Source organism: Nomascus leucogenys, chromosome 19, assembly GCF_006542625.1.
Source record: "Nomascus leucogenys isolate Asia chromosome 19, Asia_NLE_v1, whole genome shotgun sequence".
NCBI classification, from domain to species: Eukaryota; Metazoa; Chordata; class Mammalia; order Primates; family Hylobatidae; genus Nomascus; species Nomascus leucogenys.
The window spans coordinates 70,229,356-70,253,884 of record NC_044399.1 but is presented as its reverse complement, the minus strand read 5'-3'; the positions used below and the strand labels follow the sequence as shown (position 1 = coordinate 70,253,884).

The 24,529-nt window shown below is 53.8% G+C and overlaps 3 protein-coding genes across 6 annotated transcripts; all 3 read left to right on the top strand.

Moving 5' to 3' along the window:
* The first annotated feature begins 385 nt into the window (after window positions 1-385).
* TNFSF12 (TNF superfamily member 12) lies at window positions 386-10,070 on the top strand. 2 transcript variants are annotated; one of them, XM_003274623.3, is made up of 7 exons: window positions 386-1,075; window positions 1,237-1,284; window positions 1,884-1,959; window positions 2,564-2,617; window positions 2,708-2,743; window positions 8,958-9,082; window positions 9,279-10,070. In XM_003274623.3, the coding sequence occupies exons 1-7, from the start codon at window positions 917-919 to the stop codon at window positions 9,528-9,530; spliced, it is 750 nt and encodes a 249-aa protein (XP_003274671.1). In that variant the 5' UTR covers window positions 386-916; the 3' UTR covers window positions 9,531-10,070. The 2 variants fall into 2 exon arrangements, with proteins under 2 accessions (XP_003274671.1, XP_012356847.1); XM_012501393.2 differs by having other exon boundaries at window positions 1,234-1,284.
* Window positions 10,071-10,422: 352 nt separating this feature from the next.
* On the top strand, window positions 10,423-13,802 carry LOC105737502 (TNF superfamily member 13). Of its 3 annotated transcripts, XM_030799504.1 has the most exons (7): window positions 10,423-11,010; window positions 11,251-11,480; window positions 11,815-11,893; window positions 12,037-12,084; window positions 12,243-12,361; window positions 12,544-12,682; window positions 12,915-13,802. In XM_030799504.1, the coding sequence occupies exons 2-7, from the start codon at window positions 11,274-11,276 to the stop codon at window positions 13,022-13,024; spliced, it is 702 nt and encodes a 233-aa protein (XP_030655364.1). In that variant the 5' UTR covers window positions 10,423-11,010; window positions 11,251-11,273; the 3' UTR covers window positions 13,025-13,802. The 3 variants fall into 3 exon arrangements, with proteins under 3 accessions (XP_030655364.1, XP_003274667.1, XP_003274669.1); XM_003274619.3 differs by having other exon boundaries at window positions 10,423-11,480; XM_003274621.3 differs by lacking the exon at window positions 11,815-11,893 and having other exon boundaries at window positions 10,423-11,480; window positions 12,042-12,084.
* Window positions 13,803-14,066: 264 nt separating this feature from the next.
* Window positions 14,067-24,406, top strand: SENP3 (SUMO specific peptidase 3). Its single transcript, XM_012501386.2, has 11 exons — window positions 14,067-14,445; window positions 15,248-15,973; window positions 16,809-17,048; window positions 17,143-17,254; window positions 17,624-17,771; window positions 17,901-17,948; window positions 19,110-19,187; window positions 22,851-22,988; window positions 23,177-23,260; window positions 23,379-23,429; window positions 23,876-24,406. Exons 2-11 carry the CDS (start codon window positions 15,259-15,261, stop codon window positions 23,984-23,986), a joined length of 1,725 nt encoding a protein of 574 aa, XP_012356840.1. The 5' UTR covers window positions 14,067-14,445; window positions 15,248-15,258; the 3' UTR covers window positions 23,987-24,406.
* Window positions 24,407-24,529: the final 123 nt, after the last annotated feature.

Here is a 24,529-nt window from a genome sequence, read left to right as displayed (position 1 = left end):
TCTGTTGCCCAGGCTGGAGTGTAGTGGTGCAATCACAGTTCACTGCAGCCTCAAACTCCCGGGCTCAAACAACCCTCCTACCTCGGCCTCCTGAGTAGCTGGGACTACAGACGTGGGCTAATTTTTTAAAACTTTTCTGTAGAGATGGGGTCTTGCTGTTGCCCAGGCTGATCTCGAACTCCTGGCCCCCAGCCTTGGCCTTCTGGGATTACAGGCGTGAGCCACCGTGCCGGGCCAATTTTGGTCTTTCTTTTGCAGGCTGCTGGTCCTCCTCAGATGCTTGGCAATCATTGGTAATGACGGGCTTCAGAACGTGCTACCCTAAACGATGCACCTAGGCATAGTGAGTGTTTTAAGCTGAAGGAATTTGAGAAAACCGCAGAAGCCGAAGGATCTTTCTTACCTTCTCCTGCCCTTCTTCCCTGAACCAGGTCATACAACCTGGAACTCCCTGCCCTTTTCCTGAAGAAGCAAATAATAGCCTCCTGTGAGAGGCGCCCTCCCTGCACCTGGAGGAAAGGAGCGTCCTTATCTCTGAAGACACAGGGACACAGAAGAATCTGAACCAACAGGCCTTCCTGAGTTCCCCATCTCCCCGCAGGAGGTGCCCGCACACGCACAGCCCCGTCGCTGCCGCGGCCGCACACAACGGATCTCGCCCTGGTGGTGCACGCCCGCGCTGGGCGCTCGGAGGTCGGGTGGGCGCCCACTCCGTCCGCTGCGCGCACAGCGCCCGGCGAGAGGCTCAGAGTTTAATCACACACAGCGTCCGGCTTCCTGTCCCCAGCGCCCCCTCCCGCCCCGTTTCCCTTGCCCCTCCCTCTCCCCAGCCCGATCCGCCCGCCGGCTCCCCCTCCCCCGATCCCTCGGGTCCAGGGATGGGGGGGCGGTGAGGCAGGCACAGCCCCCCGCCCCCATGGCCGCCCGTCGGAGCCAGAGGCGGAGGGGGCGCCGGGGGGAGCCGGGCACCGCCCTGCTGGTCCCGCTCGCGCTGGGCCTGGGCCTGGCGCTGGCCTGCCTCGGCCTCCTGCTGGCCGTGGTCAGCTTGGGGAGCCGGGCATCGCTGTCCGCCCAGGTGAGGCCCCGCTGCGCACCCCTTCTTGGGCACATCAGGAGCTGAGACTGCAGAGGGGCCGCTGGGGGCCGGCTGGGCTGAAGGCAAGGGGAAGGGAGGATGGGTGGAGGGTGAGATGTCAGGTGGAGCGGCACAGGGTGACGCTGCCTCCTTCCCAGCAGGAGCCTGCCCAGGAGGAGCTGGTGGCAGAGGAGGACCAGGACCCGTCGGTGAGTGGGCGTGGGCGCGGTCTGCAGGCTGCTGGGGCATGGGAAGTGTGCATAGCCGAGGCTGCAGGTGTGTGCAGCTGTGCCAGCCATACACGAGGTGTGTGCAGGGTATGTGTGAACACGGTGCGTGCATGGGTGTGTGTCTGCAGGGGTGTGTGTGCGTGGTGACAACTCTGTGTGAGGGTTTTGTGCTGGGGTTGTGCCACCTGAGTCTGAGGTGTTTATTGGTTGGGGGGTGACGTGGTTGTATAAGATATGTGAGTCTGCGTGGAAGAGGGGTGCGGTTGTGTACAGGGTGCGTATCTTCTGTGCGTGGTGACTGGGTGTGGGCGTGTGTGCAATGTGCCAATTGAGCGCAGGGTCTGCGTTGGTTGTGCGTGGGTGGGAAAGTGTAGCTGGTCTAGAGGAAAGGGTGAGGACTGGAGCCGGACCCCCAGCCTCGCCTTTGCCCGGGGCCCCAGCTGTAGTTGGCTGAGGGGTTTAATCTGTCCCTAAGACTTCTGTGTCTATTGCTGGCTGGTGGCTCTCCTGACAGGCCCCGTCTGTCTCACTTTATACCTCTGGGAGTCCGTGGTTGAACGCTGCCCTAATTCCCCTAGGAACTGAATCCCCAGACAGAAGAAAGCCAGGATCCTGTGCCTTTCCTGAACCGACTAGTTCGGCCTCGCAGAAGTGGTGAGCATCCCTCTATCCCAACCTCAGGAAGCGGGCAGAGCAAAAACCATTATCCACAGGGAGAAACTGAGGCATGGAGGGTGAAAGGAGGCTCAGAGTCATGCAGCTAACCAGCCAAGACTCAAACCTAGGGATTCTCACCCTCCTCTGAAGCTCCTTCTGTCACATGGATGTGCTCCTTCAGACCCTACCCCAAACAGGAAGGTGGGGTGGCCATGAGTTAGAAGAACTACTGGGATCCTGATGGAGACTAGGCCTGGGAGTCAGAGGCCTGGACCCCAGTAGGCAAAGAGACTTAGGAATGGGATGATGGGGTGGCCGGATGACCATGTGTCCAAGTCGGCATGCAATTGTCCTGGCCCCCACCTGTTATCTCAGTGTGATTGGTAGCAGCTTCCCGTTTTGCTCTCAGCAGTATCCCAGTGTGGATGACAAATTATAGTCACTCTACTTACCGAGGAAGATGAGGCCTGAGATTCTAAGGCCAGGAGTCTGGACAAGAATAAGGATGCCAGGGTCCCTGAGAGGGGAACGGGGCTGGGAGAGTGGCTCTGGCACCCCCACTAGGGCCCACTTTGCTCATCTGTCTTTCCTTGATCCTCAGCACCTAAAGGCCGAAAAACACGGGCTCGAAGAGCGATCGCAGCCCATTATGAAGGTGGGTGATGGGTGAGCCATAACTGGGAGGAGAGGGGCAGGTGGCAGAGGGGCAGGGCAGGTCTCATCAGCCCTTTCCTGCACTTTACAGTTCATCCACGACCTGGACAGGACGGAGCGCAGGCAGGTGAGACCCCATTCCCCCCACAGCACTGGCCTCCTGGGAAAAGGGCCCCTCAAAACCTTTGACCTCCCACTCCCTTCCTTGCCATCAGTCTCAGAACCACAGAAGCCAGTTCATGAAGGTCTTGGTTCTCTCTGTGACCCAGGCATGGGACCCCATGAAAGAACCCTACCCTTCCCCAGAACTCTGCCCAGCTCCCCCAGCAAATCACTGTCCCAGCTCCCTCCTTCAGCCCTCATTCTTCTCCAAGAAGCACTTTTCATTCTTTTTTCTTCTGTCTCCTCCATATTCCACGTCCTGATGATCTTTTCTCAAAATGCTGCTAGTGTCTGCTCGTCTTTTCCGTTTCTACCCCACCCTCTACCTCAGCACCGTGACCTCAGAACCTCAAACCCAGCCTGTTGCTCCTTCCCCACTCCACATCCTCCCTACCCCTCCACTCCATCCGACCTGTGCTGCCATGCTGAGCCCCTAAATTTCACTTTTGTTATGGTATTGGCTGTCTACATGGCTTCCAGTCTCTTCGTGGTCTGGTCTCAACCTAATTTCCCTGCACTCTTATGCTGTCTTCATGCTTGCTGGGCTGACACCCCTGCTCCCAGTGTGCCTCTTCTGGACTTGGCACATACCATCCCCTCACCCAGAATGTCCTTCCACTGTGAGAGGCAGGGAGGCATGAGGGGTGCTCAGCCGAGGGTTCACAGCAGAGATGGTGAGAAGTGGACAGGTTCAGCCTGCGTCCTGAAGATATTACTGACTTATGGGTTGGAGGTGAAGAATAAAAGAAAGGGAGGAATCACAGATGACTTCTAGATTTTTTATTTTTTTTAAGACAGAGTCTCACTCTGTCGCCCAGGCTGGAGTGCAGTGGTGCGATCTCGGCTCACTGCAACCTCTGCCTCCCAGGTTCAAGAGATTCTCCTGTCTCGCCTCCCAAGTAGCTGAGATTACAGGTGTGTGCCACCACGCCTGGCTAATTTTTGTATTTTTAGTAGAGACGGGGTTTTGCCATGTTTTCCAGGCTGGTCTCAAACTCTTGACCTCCAGTGATCTGCCCGCCTCAGCCTCCCAAAGTGCTGGGATTACAGGTGTGAGCCACTGCACCCAGCCGGCTTCTAGATTTTTAACCTGAGTATCTCTGGGAAGAATGATGCTATTTCCTAAGAAGGGGTTGACCAGGGAATAAATAGGTTGGGAAGTATGTAAGATAATTATTAACGTTGAGATGTCTAAAATAAACAAGTGGATAAATGACAATAAAGTAAATTTCACAAATGCATGGCTGGACATTGTCGACTAGCTCAGGCTAGGTCAGGACGGATAAAGCCAGGAGTCATGGCCATATGGATGGCTTTTTTTTTTTTTTTTTTTTTTTGAGACAGAGTCTCGTTCTGTCGCCCGGGCTACAGTGCAGTGGCGCGATCTTGGCTCACTGCAACCTCTGCCTCCTGGGTCCAAGCGATTCTCCTGTCTCAGCCTCCCAAGTAGCTGAGATTATAGGCGGGCGCCACCACACCCAGCTCATTTTTGTATTTTTTAGTAGAGACAGGGTTTCACCATGTTGGCCAGGCTGGTCTTGAACTCCTGATCTCAGGTGATCCACCAGCCTCAGCCTCCCAAAGTGCTGGGATTACAGGCGTGAGCCCCTGTGCCCGGCTTATCAATGGCATTTAAAGCCACAGGATTGGGTGAGACTCCAGGAGAAAGAAGGGCCCCATGAATGAAGCCCTGAGGTTCTTGGGCATCTTGAAGTGGAGCTGAGGGGAAAACCAGGAGAGACTGAGAAGAAGCTGGAGAGAGAGGAAGAAACCCAGGGAGGGTGGCATCCTGGATTCAGAGAAACCACTGTTTCAAGGAGGATGTGGCTGTCTGTGTTGAATGCAGCTGAGAGATCACATGAGATGAGAACAGAGAAATGATGGCTGGGTTTGGTAACGTGAAAGTCCTGCTGACCTTAAAGAGGGTGGTTTCAGTGGCATAGTTAGAACAGGAAGGCAGTGTGCATTGGGTTGAGAAGAAAATGAGAAATAAGGAACTGGAGGCAGGGACAACCTTTTTTCTTTTTTCTTTTTTTTTTTTTTTTTTGAGACGGAGTTTCACTCTTGTCACCCAGGCTGGATCCAGTGCAATGGCACGATCTCGGCTGACTGCAACCTCCACCTCGCGGGTTCAAGCAATTCTCCTGCCTTTTAGTCTCCCGAGTAGCTGAGATTACAGGCATGCACCACCACGCCCGGCTAATTTTGTATTTTTAGTAGAGACAAGGTTTCTCCATGTTGGTCAGGCTGGTCTCAAACTCCTGACCTCAGGTGTTCCACCCGCCTCGGCCTCCCAAAGTGCTGAGTTTACAAATGTGAGCCACCGTACCCAGCCTAGGACAACCCTTTTTAGAAGTTTCTCTGTAACAAGGAGCAGAGAAATAGGCCAGTAGGTGGAGGGGTGTGTGGACCAAGGACAAGCAAGGAAAAGTTTACTTCTGTGAACAATACTATTTTCTTTTTTTTTTTTTTTTGAGACAGAGTCTCGCCGTCGCCCAGGCTGGAATGCAATGGCGCGATCTCGGCTCACTGCAGGCTCCGCCCACCGGGGTTCACGCCATTCTCCTGCCTCAGCCTCCCGAGTAGCTGGGACTACAGGCGCCCGCCACGACGCCTGGCTAATTTTTTGTATTTTTAGTAGAGACGGGGTTTCACCGTGGTCTCGATCTCCTGACCTCGTGATCCACCCGCCTCGGCCTCCCAAAGTGCTGGGATTACAGGCGTGAGCCACCGCGCCCGGCCAACAATACTATTTTCATCTGAACATGTACTGAAGGCTTTCTTGAGATAGGCACTGTGTCTGGCACTTGTGTTTGGTCTTATCTAATCCTCACAACAGCCCTGAAAGGAAGATACTCTCATTACCTCCATTTTACAGATGGAGGTTACACAACTTGTCTGAGGCCATGAGATACTAAATGGTGGAGCCAAGATTTGAACCCAGCTAGAATGTGCCCGTGTACAGGACATGGTCTGCATGAAAGGCGAGGTGGCTGGTGCAGGGGTGAGGGGTCCATGCAGGGGCCACATCCAAAAAGGGGAGAGGGAAGTTTCCAGAAAGAAGAGAGGACACATCTCCCACCATTACCAGAGGGTCAAAGGAGAACAAGAGAACAGGTGGGTTTGTAGATTTGCTGAGGGGAGATGAGGGAGCCTTTGCTCGATGTGACTTCTAGGTCCTCTGGACAACTAGGGAGACAGAGACAGGAGAGTTGAGGAGAAATGGTACAAAATCTCATCTTGCTGATTACGAAAGCAAGCTTCGTGGGGGAATGTAAGATTGCCAGGCAGGACAGAATGTCCAGGTGAGGTTTGTGGCTGGAGACAAATGATACCAGGCAAGCCCTCCGTGGTCCTGGGCACACCATACCCTTTGGCTACAAGCAGCCTTTGCTCAGGCTGGCTTCATAGCTAGGAATGCCCTCTCTTCTCTGCCCTCCCTACTTTTCATGCCCAGGTCAGCCTTCCTTCCCTCTGTATAGACCACTTATTTAGGCAATTATCCAGACATTCATTCATTCATTGACACAACAGGCATTGAAGACCTACTGTTTGCTAGGGGCCAGGCTAGGTGCCCACAGCAACTAATATCCAGACCCCCCCTTTTTTTTTTTGAGATGGAGTCTCACCCCGTCACCCAGGCTGGAGTGCAGTGGCGCGATCTCAGCTTACTGCAAGCTCCGCTTCCTGGGTTCATGCCATTCTCCTGCCTCAGCCTCCCAAGTAGCTGGGACTACAGGCGCCTGCCACCATGCCCAGCTAATTTCTTTTTATTTTTTAGTAGAGACGGGGTTTCACCATGTTAGCCAGGATAGTCTCGATCTCCTGACCTCACGATCCACCCACCTCAGCCTCCCAAAGTGCTGGAATTACAGGCATGAGCCACCGCGCCCAGCCGGTCAGACTCATTTTTTTTTTTTTTTGAGATGGAGTTTTGCTCTTATTGCCCCAGCTGGAGTGCAGTGTTGCCATCTCGGCTCACTGCAACCTTCCCAGGTTCAAGCGATTCTCCTGCCTCAGTCTCCTGAGTAGCTGGGACTACAGGCACCTGCCACCACGCCTGGCTAATTTTTTTTTTTTATGTTTCAGTAGAGATGGGGTTTCACTGTGTTAGCCAGGATGGTCTTCATCTCCTGACCTCCTGATCCACCCGCCTTGGCCTCCCAAAGTGCTGGGGTTACAGGTGTGAACCACTGCGCCCAGCCTCAGACCGATTCTTAAGGACTCGCTGTCTAGGAGAGGAAACAAGCATATAGATTTGTAATTACAGGCTGGGTGCGGTGGCTCACACCTATAATCCCAGCACTTTGGGAGGCCAAGGCAGGTGGATCACTTGAGGTCAGGAGTTCAAGACCAGCCTGGCCAACATGGTGTCTCTACTAAACATACAAAAAAAAAAAAAATTAGCCAGGTTTGGTGGCACGTGCCTGTAATCCCAGCTACTCAGGAGGCTGAGGCAGGAGAATCACTTGAACCCGGGAGGCAGAGGCTGCAGTGAGCCGTGATTGTGCCACTGCACTCCAGCCTGGGCAACAGAGTGAGACTCCATCTCAAAAAAAAAAAAATTGTAATTACAGTGGAATATGACAAAAACAATAATAAAAGTGGCCAAAGATACCTGGCAACACAGGAGAAGACAGACATGGCTGTGGAGTCAGGTATTCCCTCCCTGCATCGCAAGACGCCACTGGGCCTTGAAGCAGGAGTGTAAGACAAGACAGGCAAGGGGTCAAGGATGGTGGGTGCAAGCAGAAGCAGCCCGTGGGGCAAAAGCCCCGGGTTTGCCCAGAGCATGATGAGGCTGGGGGACTCTAAGTTCAGCGTGGCAGAAGCAGAAAGTGCAAGAGGAGCAAGATGGGGATGAGGCTGGAGACAGAAGCCAGGCCACATGGTGGCATGTGGGAACTATTCTGAGGTGAGCCATCGGAAGGAGGAAGGTGAGGCGAGGCGGGCTTACATCTGCATCTTAGAGACTCATTCTGTGGCTTTGTGTAGGGAATAAGCTGGAGGAAGCCAGAATGGAAACAGGGAATGCTGTGAAAACCAGACGGAGGCACCAGATGGGGGAGAGAGGGGAGAGAGCTATTTAGGAGGCAGGATTGATAGGAACTGGTGATCGATGAATGATGTAGGTAAAGGAGAGGGAGGCTTGAGTATCCCCCTGGTGGCAGAAGTCAAATGTGGAAAACAGACAGTAAAGCAAGAGTGGGATGAGGGGAGTCAGCTCAGTGTTGGTCGAGATGAGTTTGAGGGGCTGTTGCTGTTCAGATGGTGCAGTTGGCAGGGTAAGGAAGGGAAGGAAACTTCAGTGCTGGAGACTCTGCAGAGCACAGGTTGTGGGAACCCATTGGTGGAAATAAAAATGCCTGGTGAGCGTTACTTTTTTTTTTTTTTTTTTTTTTTTTTTGGAGACAGAGTCTAGCTCTGTTGCCCAGGCTGGAGTGCAGTGGCACGATCTTGGCTCATTGCAACCTTCCCCTCCTGGGTTCAAGCAATTCTCCTGCCTCAGCCTCCCAAGTAGCTAGGATTACAGGTGCCTGCCACCATGCCCTGCTAGTTTTTGTGTTTTTAGTAGAGACGGGGTTTCACCTTGTTGGCCAGGCTGGTCTCGAACTCTCGACCTCAGGTGATCCGCCCGCCTCGGCCTCTCAAAATGCTGGGATTACCAGCGTGAGCCACTGCACCTGGCTGAGCATGATGTTTTCAAGGCGCATCTGTGCCATAGCGTGTATCAGTACTTCACTCTTTTTATGGCCAAATAATATTCCATTATATGGATAGACATTTTGTTGACGGACAATTGGGTGTTATTTTTAGTTGTACTAATTCAGATAATGTATGTTTACATCCTCAATATAAAAGAAGCAAATAATATAGATATCCATGAAGTAAAACGTTAAATCCCCTCACGCTTCTCCTTCAGTTCTACTCTTCTCCCCAAAAGTGACTGCAGGTGACAATCTGCCCTGAATGTCTCTGGCCATATATATTAGATTTTTTCACATAACTTCTTAGTCAACTATGGGCATCATAGGGGATGGGTCCTCCCTTGCCCGGGGTGATCTATGTGTCTTCTGGGCAAAGTGGGCGCTGAATGTTCACATGCTCAGTGGATCCCTGGGGAGTATGGGGGAGTCCTGTAGAGAGACGTTTCCTTATCTCTGAGCATCCGTGTTCAGGTGTGGACGGGACAGTGAGTGGCTGGGAGGAAGCCAGAATCAACAGCTCCAGCCCTCTGCGCTACAACCGCCAGATCGGGGAGTTTATAGTCACCCGGGCTGGGCTCTACTACCTGTACTGTCAGGTAAGCCCCACCTGGCTGCATGGGTAACACAATAAGGGAGCGGCTAAGGGTTTGCCAGGAGAGTGGGGGACAAGCTACAGGGCTGGGAGGGTGAGTTGGGGTTTGGGTCGGATGGGATGCCTGCGTCGCTGAGGAAATTGGAAATTGAGGCGAGGGCCGGCAGAGGCCTGGACTCGGCCTGTTGTCCCCACCCCAGGTGCACTTTGATGAGGGGAAGGCTGTCTACCTGAAGCTGGACTTGCTGGTGGATGGCGTGCTGGCCCTGCGCTGCCTGGAGGAATTCTCAGCCACTGCAGCGAGTTCCCTCGGGCCCCAGCTCCGCCTCTGCCAGGTGTCTGGGCTGTTGGCCCTGCGGCCAGGGTCCTCCCTGCGGATCCGCACCCTACCCTGGGCCCATCTGAAGGCTGCCCCTTTCCTCACCTACTTCGGACTCTTCCAGGTTCACTGAGGGGCCCTGGTCTCCCTGCTGTCGTCCCAGGCTGCCGGCTCCCCTCGGCAGCTCTCTGGGCACCCAGTCCCCTCTGCCCCACCCTCAGCTGCTCTTTGCTCCAGACCTGCCCCTCCCTCTAGAGGCTGCCTGGGCCTGTTCACGTGTTTTCCATCCCACACAAATACAGTATTCCCACTCTTATCTTACAACGCCCTCCACTGCCCACTCTCCACCTCACTAGCTCCCCAATCCTTGACCCTTTGAGGCCCCCAGTGATCTCGACTCTCCCCTGGCCACAGACCCCCAGGGCATTGTGTTCACTGTACTCTGTGGGCAAGATGGGTCCAGAAGACCCCACTTCAGGCACTAAGAGGGGCTGGACCTGGCGGCAGCAAGCCAAAGAGACTGGGCCTAGGCCAGGAGTTCCCAAATGTGAGGGGCGAGAAGCAAGACAAGCTCCTCCCTTGAGAATTCCCTGCGGATTTTTAAAACAGATATTATTTTTATTATTATTGTGACAAAATGTTGATAAATGGATATTAAATAGAATAAGTCATAGTCTCTCTTTTTATTGGGGCTCAGGGGACACTCCCAGGGTAGCCGGGGGCCACGGGAAGCGGGGCGTTGCGGAGCGGCACAGCTGGAATTCCAGGATGATGTTCAGGCTTGGGGGCGGGGACCTCCATGCCTCCAACCCCCAGGTGGGAGCGGAGGTAGAAAGGGACACTGCCCAGGAGAAAATCAATTCTCTGCCCAAGGTACAGCAGGAGCGGCCTCCTTTCCCTAGGAGGCGGACGGACTTCCTCCTGCGGGGGAATCCCTCCCTGGCTGGGAGGAGCAGGGGCCCTTCCTCTTGGTGGCCTCAGGACATTCAGCAGGTGCTGGCACAGGCCCTGGCTGGGAGGTGGGGTGGGCAGGAGCCAGCCTGGAGGAGGGGCTCAGAGTCAGCAGGCACACGGGAACCGGAACCCTGTGTGCCGGGGAGGAATCCTGCAGTGGCCGGGGGGCTTGAGGCTGCTGCTTTGTCTCTTCGTCCAGAGCCTTATGTAAGAGCTTTTCTCGGGAAACAGGAAGTCCTGCTTGCCAAGTTCAGCACAGGGAGTAGTGCAGGCCTTATTCCAACACACCCGGCCCAGCCTTAACCCCAGAACTCAGCCAGTTTCTTGCTTCTGTGCCCCTGGTTCTCCTCCCCACCGAGCCCACCCCTCCTTTCCCACCTTCAGTCACCCCTAGTGAACTGCCCCAGCGATCTCTGCTGTGCCTGAACCAGAGGGTCGCCCACCCTCGCCCTGACCCTGGACACTGCCCAGCTTGGCCCCCCATCCTGCTCCTGGCACCATGCCCTCTAGCCAGCCAACCTTCCCTCCCCCAACCCTGGGGCCGCCCCAGGGTTCCTGCGCACTGGCTGTTCCTCCTGGGTGTCACTGGCAGCCCTGTCCTTCCTAGAGGGACTGGAACCTAATTCTCCTGAGGCTGAGGGAGGGTGGAGGGTCTCAAGGTAACACTGGCCCCACGATGGAGTGCCAGGAACATTAACAGTACCCTTAGCTTGCTTTCCTCCTCCCTCCTTTTTATTCTCAAGTTCCTTTTTATTTGTCCTTGCGTAACAACCTTCTTCCCTTCTGCCCCACTGCCCGTACCCCTACCCGCCCTGCTACCTCCTTGCTACCCCACTCTTGAAACCACAGCTGTTGGCAGGGTCCCCAGCTCATGCCAGCCTCATCTCCTTTCTCGCTAGCCCCCAAAGGGCCTCCAGGCAACATGGGGGGCCCGGTCAGAGAGCCAGCACTCTCAGTTGCCCTCTGGCTGAGTTGGGGGGCAGCTCTGGGGGCTGTGGCTTGTGCCATGGCTCTGCTGACCCAACAAACAGAGCTGCAGAGCCTCAGGAGAGAGGTGAGCCGGCTGCAGAGGACAGGAGGGCCCTCCCAGAAGGGGGAAGGGTATCCCTGGCAGAGTCTCCCGAAGCAGGTGAGTGAGGGGAGGAGGGTGTCTGGGAGAGGATGGTTGGCATGCGGGGTCGCTGGGCCTCCTGGTCTGCAAAGTTTCAAGGGGGTGCAAGAGAGGGTCTCCGGTTTGGAAGTCAGGGGCGCAGGGGCGCGGCCATTCCAGGAAAGGAAACTGTTAAAGGTTAATGCTTCTCATACCTAACAAATTCTGGAGGGCAGCCAGCACCAACACTCAGGGAGCTGGGAAAAGGTGCATGAGAGATTTGAGGCATTTCGGGGGCAGGGGAGGGCTGGGAAGGAAGGCTGGCTGGGACCCTTGCATCTTAACCTAACCTTGACCCTCTTTCCATGAGCAGAACTCCGATGCCCTGGAAGCCTGGGAGAATGGGGAGAGATCCCGGAAAAGGAGAGCAGTGCTCACCCAAAAACAGAAGAGTGAGGCTTCCAGGGTGCAGCAGGGGTGGGAGGTGATCAAGCAGCATGGGGATTGTAAGCCCGAGTCAGGGTGAGGGTGGAGGCTGCCAACAGCACAATGGGGGAAAGTGGACGTGGCTGAGATTCCCTCTTTCTCTCCTCAGAGCAGCACTCCATCCTGCACCTGGTTCCCATTAACGCCACCTCCAAGGGTGAGCACTATTTTAAATAATGGCTTTGGGGAGGGGCAATAACCAGGAACTCTGGGGCTGGCACTTGGGCTCAAGGGGTCCTTATAAGTGAAAGGGGAAGAACCAAAAAGCATCTGAGAGTGCCAAGAAGTCCTGAGCGACACACTTCTCACCTCCAGATGACTCCGATGTGACAGAGGTGATGTGGCAACCAGCTCTTAGGCGTGGGAGAGGCCTACAGGCCCAAGGATATGGTGTCCGAATCCGGGATGCTGGAGTTTATCTGCTGTATAGCCAGGTAACCCCAGCCACACTCTGAGCTTCACAGAGGGCCTCTTTGGCCCACTACTGAGCGTTCCTGACCCCTCTATTCATACCAAACCTAGCAGACCCTTCTTTCTTCCCTTGTTAGCGCTCCTGGGGCCTCCCAGAACTGAGCCAGGCCATCCTGTTTTCTTCAACATCTCCCTTCCCTGCCAGGTCCTGTTTCAAGACGTGACTTTCACCATGGGTCAGGTGGTGTCTCGAGAAGGCCAAGGAAGGCAGGAGACTCTATTCCGATGTATAAGAAGTATGCCCTCCCACCCGGACCGGGCCTACAACAGCTGCTATAGCGCAGGTGAGAGCCGTGTGGGCAACCGAAAGCAGGACATCTCTGACCCGGGGTGGCAGTGCAGGGAGCTACCGCTAGGAGGGAGGTTGGAAACCTAAACAGAGGCGGGTCTGAGGAGTGAAGTGCAGAATGCCGGGTTCTCACAGGAGGCAGAGGAACGGTGGAGCTGGAGAAGGCAGGGGAAATGGCATCTGGATGGCTGTGCTTCACTGCCAATCTACTTTCTCTCTTTTCTCAGGTGTCTTCCATTTACACCAAGGGGATATTCTGAGTGTCATAATTCCCCGGGCAAGGGCGAAACTTAACCTCTCTCCACATGGAACCTTCCTGGGGTTTGTGAAACTGTGATTGTGTTATTAAAAGTGGCTCCCAGCTTGGAAGACCAGGGTGGGTACATACTGGAGACAGCCAAGAGCTGAGTATACAAAGGAGAGGGAATGTGCAGGAACAGGGGCGTCTTCCTGGGTTTGGCTCCCCGTTCCTCACTTTTCCCTTTTCATTCCTACCCCCTAGACTTTGATTTTACGGATATCTTGCTTCTGTCCCCCATGGAGCTCCGAATTCTTGCGTGTGTGTAGATGAGGGGCGGGGGACGGGTGCCAGGCATTGTCCAGACCTGGTCGGGGCCCACTGGAAGCATCCAGAACAGCACCACCATCTAGCGGCCGCTCGAGGGAAGCACCCGCCGGTTGGCCGAAGTCCACGAAGCCGCCCTCTGCTAGGGAAAACCCCTGGTTCTCCATGCCACACCTCTCTCCAGGTGCCCTCTGCCTCTTCACCCCACAAGAAGTCTTATTCTACGTCCTTCTCTCCATCTATCGGACCCCAGTTTCCATCACTATCTCCAGAGATGTATCTATTATGCGCCCGTCTACAGGGGGTGCCCGACGACGACGACGGTGCCTTCGCAGTCAAATTACTCTAAGGGTCCCAAGGTTTGGCTTTCACGCGCTCCATTGCCCCGGCGTGGCAGGCCATTCCAAGCCCTTCCGGGCTGGAACTGGTGTCGGGGGAGCCTCGGATGTATCGTACGCCCTGGTGTTGGTGTTGCCTCACTCCTCTGAGCTCTTCTTTCCGATCAAGCCCTGCTTAAAGTTAAATAAAAGAGAATGAATGATACCCCGGCTCCATTTCCCCCACTGCCTCGCCTCAGCCCGGTCCTCTTAGAGGATCTCCCGCCCTCCTGGCTCTCCTGTGACGCGCCCCCCGCCGGATCAAGGTACTGGGGACGCCGCTAGGGTCAGGCTCGCGAGCGCGGAGAAGACCAGCGCGGCGCAAAAGAGAAAGTGGCGGGGCCGCCACGCGCGGCCGGGCGGCGGATGTGCGCAGGCGCAGCCTCGCGTAGCGCTCTGGGCGGGCCGGTCCCGTGGCGCCGGCGTCCTCGGGTAGGCGGGACTGCGCGCTTGGTGGCCGCGCCGGCGCTCTTCGCCGGGTGTGACGTACTAATCGTGCGCCGCCGCTGCCGGTGGGCCCGGGGCTCGCGGGAGGGGAAGGAGGAGGGGGGGAGGAGTGGCGGCGGCGGTGGCGCTGGTGGTGGCGGTGGCGGTGGCGGAGGTGGAGGTAGAAGCTGAAGCAGAGCCAGAGGCGGCGCGGCGGGGTGCTCGGCGGCGAGGCACGCGGCCCAGAGCGTTGGAATCCTGAATTGAGACGGCTGCGCCTAAAGACAGCAGGAGTGGCGGGGCCGCCGCCGTCGCCAGAGAGATGAGCCGGGAAGCTTGAGGCCGGAGACGCCCGCCCTCGGGCCCGTCCGCCCGGCTTGCCTGCTCCCGGTGAGGACGCCCCCTCCCCTCCTCCCAGCCCTGCCTTGGCCTCTCCCATTCCTGGGCCTCGCTCCCACCGAACCGGGGCCCAGAGGCCCGCAAAGGGGCTTCTTAAAGCCCGTGTGCGCCGAGCCATCCAAGCTCGTGGGACCAGACTGGTGCCGGGTTGCATTCTGGTCCCCGAGGATGAAGTAGGTGGGGGCTGGGCCGGCCTGGCTCGTGCGCTCCGTTCTGTCCCAGCGCCTTGATTCGGTTCTTTTTAAGTTTCCTTCGAAGTCCTTCCCCGTTTATTAGCCTCTGCCCCCGAGCCATATCCCTGGCATCTGCACCTGAGGTGACCGCAGCCTTCCCATGCCCCCTGTTCATCCAGGGTGTTAGAGAACTGTCTCCCACTCCAGCCCACAGTTTCCACGTGCAAGTTGCATTCTCCTCAAGTACCACGGTTATCATGTCCCTGAGGAAAGAAATTACCCTTGTTGGGCCCTCAAAGGACAGCCCTGGTGGTATTAAAATAAAGACGCAGAACCTGGCAGTGCTATTGGGTTTGGCCTGGGGATCTTAGAAATAAGATCTCTGAGGCCTGCTGCTTAGCCATTTTCCCTTGTCTCTGGACTGGGGAGAGATGATGGCACAGACCCTAAAGGGCCCCTTGTGGACCGCGTTAACTGGGAGGATCTTAAGTTAGGAGTTTTGCGTTTTTTCCTCTTTTCTTTATTTGCATCTGAATCCAGAGGAGGCATGGCCAGGAAGAGAGGCAGGATCTGCGGTGGGGTCATGCTTAGATTTTGATACCCTGATCTTTGTTTTTCAGGGTACTGGAAGATGAAAGAGACTATACAAGGGACCGGGTCCTGGGGGCCTGAGCCTCCTGGACCCGGCATACCCCCAGCTTACTCAAGTCCCAGACGGGAGCGTCTTCGTTGGCCCCCACCTCCCAAACCCCGACTCAAGTCAGGTGGAGGGTTTGGGCCAGATCCTGGGTCAGGGACCACAGTGCCAGCCAGACGCCTCCCTGTCCCCCGACCCTCTTTTGATGCCTCAGCAAGTGAAGAGGAGGAGGAAGAAGAGGAGGAGGAGGATGAAGATGAAGAGGAGGAAGTGGCAGCTTGGAGGCTGCCCCCCAGATGGAGTCAGCTGGGAACATCCCAGCGGCCCCGCCCTTCCCGCCCCATTCATCGAAAAACCTGCTCACAGCGCCGCCGTCGAGCCATGAGAGCCTTCCGGATGCTGCTCTACTCAAAAAGCACCTCGCTGACATTCCACTGGAAGCTTTGGGGGCGCCACCGGGGCCGGCGGCGGGGCCTCGCACACCCCAAGAACCATCTTTCACCCCAGGAAGGGGGTGCGACGCCACAGGTGCCATCCCCCTGTTGTCGTTTTGACTCCCCCCGGGGGCCACCTCCACCCCGGCTGGGTCTGCTAGGTGCTCTCATGGCTGAGGATGGGGTGAGACGGTCTCCACCAGTGCCCTCTGGGCCCCCCATGGAGGAAGATGGACTCAGGTGGACTCCAAAGTCTCCTCTGGACCCTGACTCGGGTAAGGTGGGAAAGGGGCGTGGGGTTGCAGGGGAGGGGTTAGGGAGGGATAAGAGCCTGGAGCACCAGGAGCCTGTTGCCATGGTGAGAGTTGGGCTTAAGGAAAGTAGGATGGCAGAGTGACAGCTCCAGAAGAGCGGCGAAATGTCTCCATTAAGCCCCACTTTGAGCAGAAAGTAAGCCTGGGAGTGAGCCTGGCAGTTTCCCAGGCAGAGCTAGGAAACAGATTCCCTAAGTAGGTATTCTGTGGTCTTGAGCGCAGATGAGAAAGGGAGATGTGGTTTAGAAAAATCCTGTCCACGCGAAATCCCTTGTTGGCCTCTCAGTATAAGAACCCCTGTGTCTACATCTCCAGAGGGTACCATTCCCATAGTGGCGGGATGGGATCTCTCCCAGTAGTGGAGTACATCATCTTACAGTTGTGAAAGAATATTTCCCTTTCGGAGAACTCCAGCCAAACAATTTCAGGCTCTCTAGGTCTTTATTACATATTCAAGTATTCATTGAGCCTTCACAATATGCTGGGTACTGTGCTAGGTGTTTGGCATATAGTGGTGACAGATATCCCTGAAGTTTTCATTTCTAAATGCTAATCCTTTTTCTCTCTTCCTGTCTGTGAGTAGGAGCTCTCTCTCCGTCCCTGTAGAATCTCTTGGACGTGTTTATCTCATGCTTATGGGGTCCCCGTTTCTTGGGGTAGGATTGACATTGGTGGATTCTGCTTCAGTGTATCCTTCTTGCGGTCTTATTTGCATGCATGAGTCACCCGTCTGCATCCCATTGTCCTTTCCCCCAGGCCAGTCTCTCATGCCCATTCCATTTCCCCTGCCCTATAGGCCTCCTTTCATGTACTCTGCCCAACGGTTTTGGGGGACCATCTGGGCCAGAAGGGGAGCGCAGCTTGGCACCCCCTGATGCCAGCATCCTCATCAGCAATGTGTGCAGCATCGGGGACCATGTGGCCCAGGAGCTTTTTCAGGGCTCAGATTTGGGCATGGCAGAAGAGGCAGAGAGGCCTGGGGAGAAAGCCGGCCAGCACAGCCCCCTGCGAGAGGAGCATGTGACCTGCGTACAGAGTAAGGCGCCCTTGAGCAACTAGCCTCGCTCCCTCCGCCAACTCCTAGAGTAGAGTCTGGAGGCCTCACCCCCTCCTCTCTCCCTTTCCACCAGGCATCTTGGATGAATTCCTTCAAACGTATGGCAGCCTCATACCCCTCAGCACTGATGAGGTAGTAGAGAAGCTGGAGGACATTTTCCAGCAGGAGTTTTCCACCCCTTCCAGGTGAGGCTTGAAAGCCCTCCTTCAAAGGAGGGCTGGGGCCTCTGGGATGTGGAGAGAATACTGCTGCCTTTTCTCCCATAGGGCTGTAGTTGGGGAGGAGGAAGCTAGAGCTGAAGGGGAGGACTCTGCAGGCAGGTGCCAAGTCCTTGGAAGCTGATGGGAGAGTCTTTACCTGGGACCCTGAAATGTTCTACCTGAGTAGTCTTGTTTATCTTTCTGGGGAGCGGGCCTTTGGCAGGTCCTCAGAAGGACCCATCATGAGCCAGAAAAAAGGGGGTCAGTTAGAATTTGTATTCCAGGGAGTAGTAGGTATTTCAGTGTGCCCCAGCTGCATCATCTTTTGTGTGACTCCACCCTTGGCCTACTCAGGAAGGGCCTGGTGTTGCAGCTGATCCAGTCATACCAGCGGATGCCAGGCAATGCCATGGTGAGGGGCTTCCGAGTGGCCTATAAGCGGCATGTGCTGACCATGGATGACTTGGGGACCTTGTATGGACAGAACTGGCTCAATGACCAGGTGAGAAAGGGTAGAGAAACAGGCCTGAGAGGGGATTCAGGGAGCAGGGTGTCTGGGGCCCTCTGCATGGGGGAGCTCTGTACCCATGCCGCACCCTCCATGGCAAGCTGCCTCCCATCTTCTCCCCAGGTGATGAACATGTATGGAGACCTGGTCATGGACACAGTCCCTGAAAAGGTAGGCCCAACCAGATAGGTCAGTACCCAGAAGAACTTCTGCAGTTTTAAGCAGCTTTTTAAGCTCCTTTCATCTCTTTCATTTTATAGAGAGGTTCTCTGTTTCAGGGAGAGAGGTGGTAGTGGTAGTGTATTAATTTCAAATCTGTAATCTTGACCCTGGATTTATCGGTTGTTTTCCTTTCTGCCAGTATTTAGTGTTTTTCGCTATCGCCAGCCCCAAGGATTGGGATGGGTTCCTATTGTAAAACAAGGTTAAAAAAAAAAAAAAAAAAAAAAGGCTGCCGGGCATGGTGGCTCATGCCTGTAATCCCAGCACTTTGGGAGGCCGAGGCGGGTGGATCACCTGAGGTCGGGAGTTCAAGACCAGCCTGACCAACATGGAGAAATCCCATCTCTACTAAAAATACAAAATTAGCTGGGCATGGTGGTGCATGCCTGTAATCCCAGTTACTCGGGAGGCTGAGGGAGGAGAACTGCTTGAACCCGGGAGACGGAGGTTGCGGTGAGTCGAGATCCACGCCATTGCACTCCCGCCTGGGCAACAAGAGTGGAATTCTGTCTCAAAAAAAAAAAAAAAAAAAGACAAAAAACAACTTTGGCTGGGTGCGGTGACTCATTCCTGTAATCCCCGCACTTTAGGAGGCCAAGGCGAGTGGATCACCTGAGGTCAGGAGTTCGAGAGCAGCCTGGCCAACATGGTGAAACCCTGGCTCTACTAAAAATATAAAAATACAAAAAAGTTAGCTGGGCGTAGTGGTGGGTACCTGTAGTCCCAGCTACTCGGGAGGCTGAGGCGGGAGAATCGCTTGAACCCAGGAGGCGGAGGTTGCAGTGAGTTGAAATCATGCCACTGCACTCCAGCCTGGGCAACAGAGCAAGGCCCTGCCTCAAAAAAAAAAAAAAAAAAAAAAAAGCCTGGTTTGTTGACTCATACCTATAATCTCAATGCTCTGGAAGGCCGAGGCAGGCAGACAGACAGATTGAGGCCAGGAGTTTGAGACCAACCTGGGCAACATAGTGAGACCTGTCTCTACCAAAAAAAAAACCAAAACAAAAACCCAGAATTTGTTTTTACTGTCAGTGGACTGAGGAGGGGAGACTTAGTGGGAGAATCTGAGGTCTTTTAATTCCATTGAGCTTTTTTGTGTCATTGGCACAGGTGCATTTCTTCAATAGTTTCTTCTATGATAAACTCCGTACCAAGGGTTATGATGGGGTGAAAAGGTGGACCAAAAACGTGAGTTTTGAATTCACATCTACTTGTGTAACGCCTTGCCTGTAAAGAATGAGAGTCTTGTTTTCTCTGAGCCCTTTCCCTGACGGTGTTCATTCAGTCTTTCAAAGATTAAACGTCTCATGTGTGTGTAGGCACTAAGGATACAGTATTAAATAAGGAAAACCTGCCCTTGTGGAGTGAGAATAAAGTTAAATTGCAGCTAGTGATAAGTGCTGTGGGCAGATCAAAACAGAGTAATGTGAGGCTGGGCGCAGTGGTTCACGGCTGTAATCCCCAACACTTTGGGAGGCCAACGCGGGCGGATCACCTGAGGTCAGGAGTTCGAGACTAGCCTGGCCAACATTGAGAAACCCCATCTCTATTAAAAATACAAAAATTAGCCCTGTGTGATGGCAGGTGGCCTGTAAGCCCAGCTATTCCGGGAGGCTGAGGCAGGAGAATCGCATGAACCTGGGAGGCAGAGGTTGCAGTGAGCCAAGACCCCGCCATTGCACTCCAGCCTGGGCAACGAGCAAAACTCCGTCTCAAAAAAAAAAAAAACACACAGTAATGTCATAGCGTGGAAAGTGGGTACTTTAGATTGGGTGATCTAGGAAGGCCTCTCATAGCTGAGACTTGAAAGATGAGCAGCCAGCCATGTGCAGATCTGGGAATAGCAAGTACACAAGACCCATAGTGAAAAACCATGGCTGAGGAACAGAGGGCTTGTGGGGGTGACCTGTGTAGTTGGCACAGAGTGAGCAAAGGGAGATCGATACAAAATTCGGTCAGAGAGTAGATCATCATGTAAGACATGTACGGTAGGCTGAGGAGGGGGGTTTTATTGCGCGTATACTGAGAAGCCATTGAGTTTTAAGCAGGCTGAGAAGTGCCTTCTGTTTTAAACTCCTGTTTCAATGATAGATTGAAAGGGGAGCAAGAATGGAAGCAGAAACAGCACAGTAGTCCAGGTGAGAAACTTGAACTGGAGTGCTAAAGGAAGAGAGAGAGAGTAGTTTTATGTAGGATAAATTTTACGAGTAAAACCAGTAGGACTGACAGGCTCTGTGATACTGAGAGATACATATTTGGTCTCCTGACCAGGCTCCTGGCATTCAACTTCTAAAATCCTTGGAATCTCCAGTGATGTGTGTTTTTGTGTGCTGATGAGTTGATTCATGGCCAGCCCCTCTAGGTGGCTTCATTATTAGAGGGTTGGAACTTTCAGCCTCACCCCCACCAACTTCCTGGGCGGGGAAAGGGGCCAAAGGTTAAGGCAGTCACTGAGGATCAGTGATTTAATCAGTCATGCCTAGTAGTGAAGCCTCCGTAAAAACCTGAAAGGGGCTGGGCACGGTGGCTCACGCCTGCAATCCCAGCAGTTTGGGAGGCCGAGGCGGGCGGATCACAAGGTCAAGAGATTGAGACCAGCCCGGCCAACATGGTGAAACCCCACCTCTACTAAAAATATGAAAATTAGCTGGGCGTGGTGGCGTGCGCCTGTAGTCTCCGGGAGGCTGAGGCAGGAGAATCGCTTGAATCCGGGAGGCAGAGGTTGCAGTGGGCCGAGATCGCGCCACTGCACTCCACCTTGGGTGACAGAGTGAGCCTCTGTCTCAAAAAAGAAAAAACCCGAGAGGAGGAGTTTGGAGACATTCTAGACAGCTGAAGGCGTGGAGGCTCCCACAGGATGGCCTCCGGGCTTCTTCCCACTACCTTTCCCTGTGCATCTTTTCTTTTTTTTTTTTTTTTTTTTTTTTGAGATGAGACGGAGTCTCGCTCTGTCGCCCAGGCTGGAGTGCAGTGGCGCAATCTCGGCTCACTGCAAGCTCCGCCTCCCGGGTTCACGCCATTCTCCTGCCTCAGCCTCTCCGAGTAGCTGGGACTACAGGCGCCCGCCACCACGCCCGGTTAATTTTTGTTTTGTATTTTTAGTAGAGACGGGGTTTCACCGTGGTCTCAATCTCCTGACCTCGTGATCCGCCCGCCTCGGCCTCCCAAAGTGCTGGGATTACAAGCGTGAGCCACCGCGCCCGGCAACATCTTTTCATCTGTACTCTTTGTATTACCCTTTGTAATAAACCGGTAAATGTGTTTCCATGAGTTCTGTGAGCTGCTCTAGCAAATTAATCAAATTCAAGGAGGGGGTCATGGGAACGCTGATCTAACCAGTTGGTGAGAAACAGATAAAACAACCTGGGGCTTAGGACTGTCATCAGAATTGGGGGCAGCCTTGTGAGACTGAGCCCTAAAACCTGTGACACTTTATCTCCAGGTAGATAGTGTTGGAATTGAATTGGGGGATACCCAGCTGTGTCCACTGCAAAATTGCTTGCTTGGTTGTTGGTGGAGAGAAAGCCCCACACACTTCTTAGTGACCACAGGTTACAGAAGTATTTTGTGTTGTGAGAGTATAGTAGGAAAGAAGATTTGTTTTTTTGCCGGGTGCGGTGGCTCATGCCTGTAATCCCAGCACTTTGGGAGGCTGAGGCGGGCGGATCACGAGGTCAGGAGATCAAGACCATCCTGGCTAACACGGTGAAACCCCGTCTCTACTAAAAATACAAAAAATTAGCCGGGCGAGGTGGTGCCTGTCTGTAGTCCAAGCTACTTGGGAGGTTGAGGCAGGAGAATGGTGTGAACCTGGGAGGTGGAGCTTGCAGTGAGGTGATATCGTGCCACTGCACTCCAGCCTGGGCGACAGCGAGACTCCGTCTCAAAAAAAAAAAAGATTTGTTTTTTCCTCCACAGGTTGGATGTGGGAAATGAAGAAAAAGAAATGGAGGATGATGCCTAGGTTTTTGGCCTATGTAACGGGAAAAGTGGGAGAGGAACAGGTTGGGGGAGGAAAATCAAGAGTTCTTTTCTCTTCTGGTTTCCCTGCCCTCCCATTCAAAGGCCAGGAAATTTCTATAGCTAGGCAGGATGACTGGCTCCAGCATTGCTTAATTTCAGTCCTCAAATTCAAGAGCTTACACCCTCAGGGATCTTCTTCCAGTAGAGGAAAGGGTGGTGACATACAGTGAAAAACATGTTGGCCTTCTTCATACTGAGTTTGAGTCCCACTTCTGCCATTTCTTTCTTTTATGACCTTGTGCAAGTCACGACTTTCCAAGCTGCAATTTCCTCATGTTAGGTTGAATATGAGAACTTCCCGGTAGGATTGTTATGAGCATTAACTGAGTGTTTACTTTATGCTGTGTCTTGTTCTAAGTGTATGATGGGTAGTCACTAGTTTAATCCTCATATCAAATGGATGAGGTGTAGGTACTACTATTTACACTCTCTGACAGATAGGGAAACTGAGGTATAGAAGGTTATTAAGTAGGTTGCCCACAGTCATAAGCCAGTAAATGGAGGAGCTGTATTTGAATTCTGGCAGGCTCCAGAATCCTAGGCCTGGGTTCTTAGCTGCTAAGTGCTTCTCCCTTTAAAGTGTGAAAAGCACCTGCCCATCATGGGTTCTCAAGTGTTCGTTCTGATGTCACCTCCATTGTCCGACCTTCCTTCCTTACCCCGAAGAGCTGAAACATGCAGATTCTGAGCTTGCCCACAATCTAGGGCTTGGGTCTTCTGTTCTTTCACTTGGTTCCCTTACCTGTGTCTCTGTTCCTCTCTAGAACCTTCATGGCAAAAGGCAAGACTTCTGTGTGTTGTACCTGACCTGTGGCACTATCTCTTTAGGTGGACATCTTCAATAAGGAGCTACTGCTAATCCCCATCCACCTGGAGGTGCATTGGTCCCTCATCTCTGTTGATGTGAGGCGACGCACCATCACCTATTTTGACTCGCAGCGTACCCTAAACCGCCGCTGCCCTAAGGTTTGAGGGGGTAGGAGAGAGATGGGCAAAATGTGGGAGGTGCAGTGGCAAGGCATTGCAGGAAGAAGAGTGGGCTTTGGGTCTTTGAAGGGCGACCTGGGCATGGTGTCTGCCACCACTGTACCCACCATACTGTGTTCAGTTGAGAAACTTAGGGCATCACTTTCTCTTTTTCCCCATCCACATAGCATATTGCCAAGTATCTACAGGCAGAGGCGGTAAAGAAAGACCGACTGGATTTCCACCAGGGCTGGAAAGGTTACTTCAAAATGGTGAGTTTCCTGAGGGAGGGGTATAGGGTGTTGGTGGGGATAGTGGTAGAATGCAGAAATTGAAGTCCTACCCCTGGGAGTCTCCATGTGAAGGGCCTGCTTTCTTTCTCTTCTCTAGAATGTGGCCAGGCAGAATAATGACAGTGACTGTGGTGCTTTTGTGTTGCAGGTAAGCAGATGACGGGGCCACCTCCTCTAGCTCTGAAGTCAGTTGGGTTAAAGGGTTGGGAGGCTGTTGTGCATCCCCTCATTTGGCTCATAGTCAGTTGTGGAGCAGGAAGTAATCTGTTTTAGAACACCAAAACACTGGCTTCACTGGTTCTCTTCTGGGCTTCTCCATCCCACATTGGGACTAGGTCTCTGGTCTTGGGCCTCTGGCCTTCGTAGAGCTCCCTGCTAACCTCCAACTCAGTGTATTTTCTCCATCTAAAACATTGTATCATGTACCAAGTAAGAACACTAGCTTTAGAGTCAGACTGTTTTTGAACCCCAGGCTATGGGACCCTGGCTCCCTTTGGGGATGTTCTCTGAAAGATGGAGACACATCTCATATGAAATGTGTAGCACAGCTCCTGACACGGGGGGTTTCTCATGGCCTGCTTTGTTAACACCCAGTACTGCAAGCATCTGGCCCTGTCTCAACCATTCAGCTTCACCCAGCAGGACATGCCCAAACTTCGTCGGCAGATCTACAAGGAGCTGTGTCACTGCAAACTCACTGTGTGAGCCTCGTACCCCAGACCCCAAGCCCATTAATGGGAAGGGGGACATGGGAGTCCCTTCCCAAGAAACTCCAGTTCCTTTCCTCTCTTGCCTCTTCCCACTCACTTCCCTTTGGTTTTTCATATTTAAATGTTTCAATTTCTGTATTTTTTTTTTTCTTTGAGAGAATACTTGTTGATTTCTGATGTGCAGAGGGTGGCTACAGAAAAGCCCCTTTCTTCCTCTGTTTGCAGGGGAGTGTGGCCTGGGTGGAGCAGTCATCCTCCCCCTTCCCCGTGCAGGGAGCAGGAAATCAGTGCTGGGGGTGGTGGGCGGGCAATAGGATCACTGCCTGCCAGATCTTCAAACTTTTTTTTATATATATATATATATAAATGCCACGGTCCTGCTCTGGTCAATAAAGGATCCTTTGTTGATACGTAAGTGGTGGTCTTCCTTAAGGGGCCTCAAATTAGTGGATATGCTTAGCTCAGACCTTCCAGCCAGGCTCTTGAGACTAAAGGGTTCAGCTTTCCATCCCTGGCTCAGGCACTGCCAACACCTTGT